Source organism: Lipotes vexillifer, unplaced genomic scaffold (assembly GCF_000442215.2).
Source record: "Lipotes vexillifer unplaced genomic scaffold, Lipotes_vexillifer_v1.1 scaffold182, whole genome shotgun sequence".
Lineage (NCBI taxonomy): Eukaryota > Metazoa > Chordata > Mammalia > Artiodactyla > Lipotidae > Lipotes > Lipotes vexillifer.
In genome coordinates, this window is record NW_006798798.1 from 4966123 (window position 1) to 4974542 (window position 8420).

At 37.0% G+C, this 8420-nt stretch overlaps 1 protein-coding gene across 1 annotated transcript in view; it reads left to right on the forward strand.

Moving 5' to 3' along the window:
- UBA2 (ubiquitin like modifier activating enzyme 2) overlaps positions 1-8420 on the forward strand; it is a 29430-nt gene continuing 21010 nt past the window's right edge. The window contains exons 1-6 of the mRNA XM_007470963.1: positions 1-138; positions 2002-2085; positions 2983-3053; positions 4254-4318; positions 5700-5800; positions 7266-7387. Of these exons, the coding sequence (XP_007471025.1) occupies positions 1-138; positions 2002-2085; positions 2983-3053; positions 4254-4318; positions 5700-5800; positions 7266-7387 (581 nt within the window). The remainder of the gene's footprint in view (positions 139-2001; positions 2086-2982; positions 3054-4253; positions 4319-5699; positions 5801-7265; positions 7388-8420) is intronic.

Sequence of the window (8420 nt, forward strand, 5' to 3'; positions counted from 1 at the left end):
ATGGCACTGTCGCGGGGGCTGCCGCGGGAGCTGGCCGAGGCCGTGGCTGGGGGCCGGGTCCTGGTGGTGGGCGCGGGCGGCATCGGCTGCGAGCTCCTCAAAAACCTCGTGCTCACCGGCTTCTCCCACATCGACCTGGTGAGGGCCAGGCGTGCGCGCGGGCTGAATGGCGGGCCGTGGAGCCGGGGCCGGGGGATCGGGGCCCGGAGGTCCGGACCTGAGCTGTGGGTGCGGGGGCGGACCAAGAGGCCCTGGGGTCGTCGCTGCCCGCCTAGAGGGAGCTCTTCGGCGGCTACGGGGCGGGCGCCGCTGCACGCCGGGCCCGCTCCGCACGCTGAGGAGGCCAAGGGCCCGGGTCTTCCGGGCGTCCCGCGAAGAGCCGTCCCCCGCCTCCCAGGCAGCGCCAATTTGTGGCGGCTCTGGGGTGTGGAAGAGTCCTCGTGTCTTCGCTTCAGAGCAGTTCCCCAGCTTTAACCGAGGCAGGAGAGGATTGCCTCGAGTCCCTTGGGGATGTTGTGAGTGTTCAATTCGAAGTCCCCCTTAACTCAAATAATACGCAGAGCAGAGGATGGCGGTGGTAACATCCAGGACCTACTGAGCGCTTGTCCCGAGCCCGGCGCTGTCCTGCGCGGTTGACTCGCCTTAACGCACTTAATCTTCACTACCATCATAGGCTTGTAAACGCTGTCTTCACCCCATTTTATTTTTAACAGATAAGAGGAAAAGTGAGGTACTGTGGGGTTTAGTAACTTACCTAGGACTCCTTTGTGGCTCGCGCTCCTCTCTTCTGGGTGCAATCTGCGTGACAGTCGTTGTTATCACCGTAGATTATTTCGTTAAAGGTATTGGTTAGGATTTTAACTTTTGCATTGTTGAACAGTGACGGGAAGTTACTGTAATTCTGAGTCAAGTCATTTCTGTTAATGTAAACTTTTTAGAGATTGGAGTTGTAGCCTGAAATTTGGATGTGAGTTTATAGCATCTTAAGGTGTAGTGGAAACATGGAATTAAAAAAAAAAAAGTAGAGGTGGCCGACTGAACTAATAAATGAGTGACTGGGGGGAAAAGCATTTACGCATTTTCCATTGGTTTTTATAGGGTTAGTCTTTCCATTCAGTTCTGTATCCCAAATACGAATGTGGCATAGCTAATACCTACTAATACTTATTCAAAAGGATCATTTTGTAATAGACGAGACAGTGAATTGGGGCACCTGAAAAATAAATGCTGATCCTTTTTTATTTGGTTTAATTTTTGTAGTAAATTTAGAAAGCACAGATAAAAAATGTTAGGTGATTATATGTTTTGGTGATTTTCACCAAAACCATTAGGGTGTTTCACAGTTAGAACATTTGATTACTCTTCATGTAACTTTATTGAAATGGAGTGAAAATGGTTTTAGTTATAATTATTTCTTCTCTTATATTTACTTTGAAGCAGCAATTAGATAAGACTTAAAACGTGAGACTTCTAACTTTGTGTAGAAGTTTCCCTCCACAGCCCTCAAGTAATGATTGTAAATGAAATTGTGTGTGGGTAAAGACTTTTGAATTAAAGAAAGCAGCAAAAATTCAGTAAATCTATTTGCCAGGTATCATTTAAGAAAAAGAACAGGGCACAGTTAGATCTGTTATGTTGGATTTGAAAGAGTAATCAGATTGATAGAGAAATGATGGAAATATAATGCATTTTTAGCATCATTTTGTCATCTAAGGAATTTCCTAACATATTTGCTAGTATGATTAAACAAATGAACAAAAAAAGCATCCTTTCTAAAATATTTTTGAGAAAGTTGTCTCTGAAATTAAATCTTGTTTTGTTTTAATACGCATTAAATTATTTTTATCAATTTAACAACTTTAGTATATTGGTCAAAAAGCATTTTCTCCCCTAACGTAGCAGATATCAAAAGTTCCGGGTTATGGATGCTGAGTATAGTGATACGTATTGCTCAAACATACCAGGAAATTTGTGATTTATCTGGGGTTTATGCATTTGTAGATTGATCTGGATACTATTGATGTCAGCAACCTCAACAGGCAGTTTTTGTTTCAAAAGAAACATGTTGGAAGATCAAAGGCCCAGGTAACTTTGTATTTCTCATATCATTTTTATTTATTCACTTATATTTCTGCCCTTTGGTGTATCTTCTATTTATGGTATTAGGTTAATTTGGACTCTCTAGTAGGAGGGAGAATATGGGGGAAGCCATCTCTTTTTAGCTGAGGGATTATGAAGAATAAGAAGGTGTCTAGAAAAAGACAGAAGACTGTGCCATCCTTTCTTATCTACAGAGGAAATAAAAGTGCTCTACCCAATCCTGTAAATGGCCTTAAATTTCTGATCGTTTACTTAGAATGAGCCTTGTGTTCCTACATTGCCTAGAGCTTGGCTGCTCCTGTGTTTGTGGGCAAGAGAAGCTACAGCTTATGTCATTGTTCCCTTTAGAAGAAGACAGCCTCCCCTGAGGTTCTAGCCATCCTGATCTTTCTTTAGTTCCTTGAATGTTCCATCTTGATTCAGGGTTTTAAAACATCTTTCTCTTTGCTTTTCTCCCAGCTTTTTGGGCAAACTTTCACTCTTTTCTCCTTTTCATTTTTCAGATTTTCTCTAGGCGTGCTTTCCTAAATCTCTTAGACTAAATCATATCTTCCACTCACTACAGCCTCTACTTTTTCTGTGTATCATTTATCATAGTTTGTAGTTAAATTTATCTGGATGGTTATTTGATTAATGTCACTTTTGCTCACCAAGTGCCTTATACAGTTTCTGATATATGGAAGATGCTTAGTAAATATTTGTTGAATGGATGAATGACACTTGTTTACTGCATTTGATATTTTTGCTGAAGCTTACCATTCATGTACAAGTGTATATAAGTAGGTGAAATAACTATTGTCTGCCATAGATAGATTTCATATTCAGATAGAAATGTTGTAGTAATTTAGTAAATTATTAATTTAGTGTTGTTTGTTTTTCCAGGTTGCCAAAGAAAGTGTACTGCAGTTTTACCCGAAAGCTAATATCATAGCCTACCATGACAGCATCATGAAGTATGCTCTAATTATTATGTTGCAAAATTGTGTTTGCTGTGAATTTTTAATTAAACCTTTAAAGTATAATACTTTTATTAGCTAAATATATGAACTCAGAGTCATTCTGCTTATTTAAAAATTTTTCTAGAATAATTAAAATGTAGTAGGTTGTGTCCATATAAGTGACATTGTTTTAACAGTTCATATATATATGTGTGTATATATATATATATGTATATATATATAATTTGAATGATTTAGATAAGAGATCATTTACTTTAATACCTTCAATAAATAAGTTACTTGGAAACCTAAAAGGACCTTATATTCTTGTTTTAAATAAAGAGATATTCTAAACTGTAAGAAATCAATATACATGATGATTCAGACTTTTCTAAATATATTGCTCTCATTCTGATCGATTTCAGCTGTGGCCTTTTTCAGTTTAAAAGGTTCCCTCTCAAAATAATTTGTTTGTTAGGACTGTGACTTCTGTAATATGACACTGGGAATTGTGATGGGGCAGTAGTTTTGATGGTACATAAATATACTCTGATCTCAGTAAAGATAGAGTAAAAATATAATTTTGGAGGTGTTGGGGCAAAGGAACCCTGCGTCTAAAATGTCCTTTATCTATAGTTGTTGTCCACAAGTAAGTGGTTTTAAAAATAATGAGTTCTTGTTTGAGGCCTGGATTAGAGAAAGTCTTATGCTTTCTCAGGGAATTTGTGTTTCCAGCTTCCTTTTCATTCTCTGGATGTTTGCTCTACAAGCTTGCCTATAGCCCTACAACCTCCTTACCCTGTGTTGCTTTCCCAGTGCTGCTAAAAGCAGGGACCCTAGGGGCCTGAACCCTGCCTGATCCTGACCATGTGAGGTGAAGCTACAGGCCAGGCAGATCCTGGGAATGTATTCTTTGTATGTTCCCAGGCACTTGCTGCCCCAAGAAGGCCTGGTGGGACTCTCAAAGTCATGCCAGTTTGAGATTCTGCTCCGTGCCCGAGGTAGCTGGCCAAAACAGATGTGTGGTTTAAATCTGTTTCTGGTGTTTGGGGAAAAGTCAAACCTATCTATATTGTAGAGACCCCTAATATCAGTTATTTTTGTACTTTTATTACTTTAATGTGCTTTTTAGGACCCTGTATTATACTGTGAAGCTCATGTGTAAGGCCGGTTGTTTTGGTGACCTTTTTTTTTTGTTGTTGTTTTACTTTGTAGCCCTGACTATAATGTGGAATTTTTTCGACAATTTATATTGGTTATGAATGCTTTAGATAACAGAGGTGAGATTATTTTAATACTTTTAATTCTAAGTATTTCCCTTCCTCCATAACAAGGTTGTTTACAAAATTAGTGTTAATTAAAATATTTCCTTATGAGTTAGAACTTAAAAGACCTAAAGGGAAGTAAGATCAGGTTTAAAGCTTGCCAATTGATTGTAATTTTAACTAGAACTAGTGTGAATATAGGGAAAGTTAAAATCATTAAAGAGGATGATGCATAGGTTGCGTGCATGTATATTTGTTTCAGATTATCCCAGCACTTAAGCACAGTGTGACTTCCTTCGTGTATGTGGAGATGTAAGAAATATCAGTACCCAAATTTCACCCAAAACTAATTGAGTCAAACTCTGTAAATGGGACCTAAAGATCATATTTTTTCACAGTTCCCCAGATGATCTAAAGGGCAATGAGGGCTGAAAACCACTGTTTTGAGAGTAAGGCAATAGGATGTCAAAGTTAGCATAGAAGTCATGGCTTTTGAATTATTTGGGGTATATCTGGTGCTGCAGTATATCAGACTGGATCCTATTACGTGTACACATTTTGGACCATTTAAACTTTACACAAGTTGGTGATATTTCATATAATCAAGTATCATATAGCCAGTTATTGTTAACCAATCTTTGTGTCTGGAATGTGGGGTGAAAATAACTTAAAATACTCTTTCTGTAACTACTTCCACACGTAAAAGTACATCTGTCAAATGAGTTTGTAACAATTTGGGGCCAGAAATATCAAGAGAAAAAACATACAAAGTAGCATTAGAAAGAGGATAACTCTTTTAACCAGACTCATCTTTTTTCCCCTCACCTTAAACTGCCTTAATAGTTCCAAGTTGGGACTTCCCTGGTGGTCCAGTGGTTGAGACTCTGAGCTTCTACTGCAGGTGGCGTGGGTTTGATCCTTGGTCGGGGAACTAATACCTGCATGCCGTGAGGCAAAAAAAAAAAGATAAATAGTTCCAAAGTTGATATTCCACATTCTCCATTTACTTTCATGTATTACCTGATAATTTTATTGGAATAAGAGCAAGTTCAGGGGTTGGAAAACTTGAAACAATGTTTTAGCCATATTTAATAGAAGTAGGTACAGCAGTAGAAGAGGAAGATGGCACTTTGGTGTTAAAGAGTAATACATAGGGGTGCTTCTACAGTCAATTTGTGATATAACTTGCTTATCTTTGAAATTTTGTTGAATGTCTCTTAAACGTCTATAACAGTTGTATTACTCTGGTCATAGCTATAAGAAAGTTGTACATGAAATAAAAACAATAAAAAATGATTTGGGTAAATTTCATCCTAATTAAAGGTAACTACATAATTTCTTTTTTCTTTTTTTCTTTTTTTTTGTAAACTCCTGTTAACTAGTATTTTTCTTCCAGCTGCCCGAAACCATGTTAATAGAATGTGTCTAGCAGCTGATGTCCCTCTTATTGAGAGTGGAACTGCTGGTTATCTTGGGCAAGTAACCACTATCAAAAAGGTAAAGTACTTTTTTTGGTTTGGTTTGGTTTGGTTTGGTTTTTGCTTCCCAAACATTTATTTGGGACCTTAAGGAGGGAAGAAGTAAGCTTTGGAAATATGGGCAAAGATCTTTTAGCTCTCTGCTATTTTGTTTCATGTAGCTTATATATTAAAATCCTTAGGCTGGCAAGCATAATAAAATTGCCTTTTTAAATTCTTAGTAGCCATGAGACTACGTGTCATGTTGTAGTTGATATATGGTAAACCAGCCTTCTGAAAAGTTACTTGTCTAAAGTCTGGATTTATAGATCTGAAGAGTATTTTGAAAAAAAATTTTGGAGTATTTGTGAGTACTGATATTTCAAATATTTAGATAAAACTAGAGAATAAGAACACATACATGTGTGTTCATAACCCAGTTTTATACAATCTCAGCATTGTTATTCATTTACTGCTCAAATCTTTTTTCTTTGAATTCTTTTAAGAAATTAAACAGATACATTTGAAGAATCATTTTGCAGGTTTTGAAACTAAAAGGAATTAAACTCTACTTGAAATTTGGTATTTTTGTCTGCTCTTTGGCAGTTTTTCCATATTGAAAATTGTGGCTGTGCTTCAGTTGCTTTTACTGTTTAATATTACTCTTTGAAAGCTTAATTTATATCATTCTACAAAGACTTATACATAACAGTTTATGAGGGGTGACTGCTTGCCATATCGCTGCCCCCAAGAAAGCATATTGGAAGGACACCAGAAATGGCATTATGGAGAAAACACTTCATCTGCTGCAATTTATATTAAAATATTATTTGCAGGTTTGGGGTCTTTAACCATTATTAGAAAGACATTGCTCATTACCATGATCCTGAGACACTAGTATGTGTTAAGACTGAGATTGAGAATTGCCAAGATAAAGAATATTCATTCTAAGTTTTAGAAAATTATCTCAGGTGCCGTGGACTTCTTTCAAGGATTCCTTACAGTATAACTTTAAACATAACCCTTTAGCAACGAAATGAAGAGTATTTGGTTTCGTAATACTTAGGATTTTTCCATGTATCTGGATAGATCTGGAAATTAATGCTTTAAATTCACTTAATCTTCATATAAGGTAAATCTATAAATAATATTTAAATAACTGAGTTTCACAACTTTGAGAGATAATTGGTTGGAAAGTTGTTATTTGTCCTTCTAGTAGTTTTCCCTGTCTGTTGAGTGTGATCAAGGTAAACTTGTATTTTCTCCTCACCAGGCCAGGAATCAGAGAAGTCCTGGCTTAGTCTTAGCTGTGACTATGGTAGATTCAATTAACTTTTATGTTGTAGTTCCTTATCTGTAAAGTAAGGATTTTGGAGTCACTAATATTTTAAAATTTTCTTGACAGTTGGAATATAGATGAATGAATGAAATGTTTATGATTATATTACAATATTGAGAAACCACCATGATGGGATAAATGTTTTTCTCATGTCCTGACTTTGCAGGGTGTGACTGAGTGTTACGAATGTCATCCCAAACCAACCCAGAGAACCTTTCCTGGCTGTACAATTCGTAACACACCTTCAGAACCTATTCATTGCATCGTTTGGGCAAAATATTTGTTCAAGTAAGAGTATATATATTTCTGGGCATATTTTTAGTACTGATGATGGACAGTGGGGTCATTTTTATTTAAATACCTTGGAGAAATTGTACTTATGATGATGAAGCTTAGTCTGACTGGAGACAGGCATGTAACTAAATGAATACAAATCTGTGTATTTGGAAATACTAAAACATACTTAGAAGTAACTCACTGGTTAAAAAAGAAATAATGGAAGTTGAAAATACTTTGTAATAATACTGAAAACACTACATGTGGAACTTGTAGGATACATTGAATGTGGTAGTTGGAAGAAAAGATACAGGCTTACACACATGAAGAGAGGTGAACATTAATGAGCAAAGGATCCAGCTTATGTTAGAAAAAGAACAACATAAAGTCGAAAAAGTTAGAAGGAACAATATAATTGAGGTAAGAGCAAAAAATAAGTTGGCAAGTTTGATCATAAAAAGGAGAGGGAGATAGATAACTAAGTGGGGAATATAATCTCAACACAGATTAGAATAATAAGGGGATGATAATAAAAGATTATGCCAGTACATATTTCCCCCACCCCCACCCCCAGCTGCGGTGGGTCTTTGTTGCGGCATGCGGGATCCTCTGCTGTGGCATGCAGGCTCTCTAGTTGTGGCCCTCATACTCAGGCTGCATGTGGGCTTAGTTCCCTGACCAAGGGTGGAACCCACATCCCCTGCATTGGAAGGTGGATTCTTAAGCACTAGACCACCAGGGAAGTCCCTGTGTCAGTACCTTTAAAAAACTTAATGATTGGATAAATTCATTTTAAAAACTTAGAAAACTGACTCAAAAAGACATAAAAGCCTCCCTAGGGAAATTTAATCAGTGGTTTAAATTCCTCTGACTGATGCACCAAACCTATGTGAATTTATAGGTGATTTCCACTAAATTTACAAGGAATATATCATTCTAATGTTATGTAAAATCTCAGAGAAACTTTTAAAAAATGGAATACTTCATGTTTTGGAGCTATCATATCTTTTTTTTTTTTTTTTTTTTTTTTTTTTTTTTTGGGGAC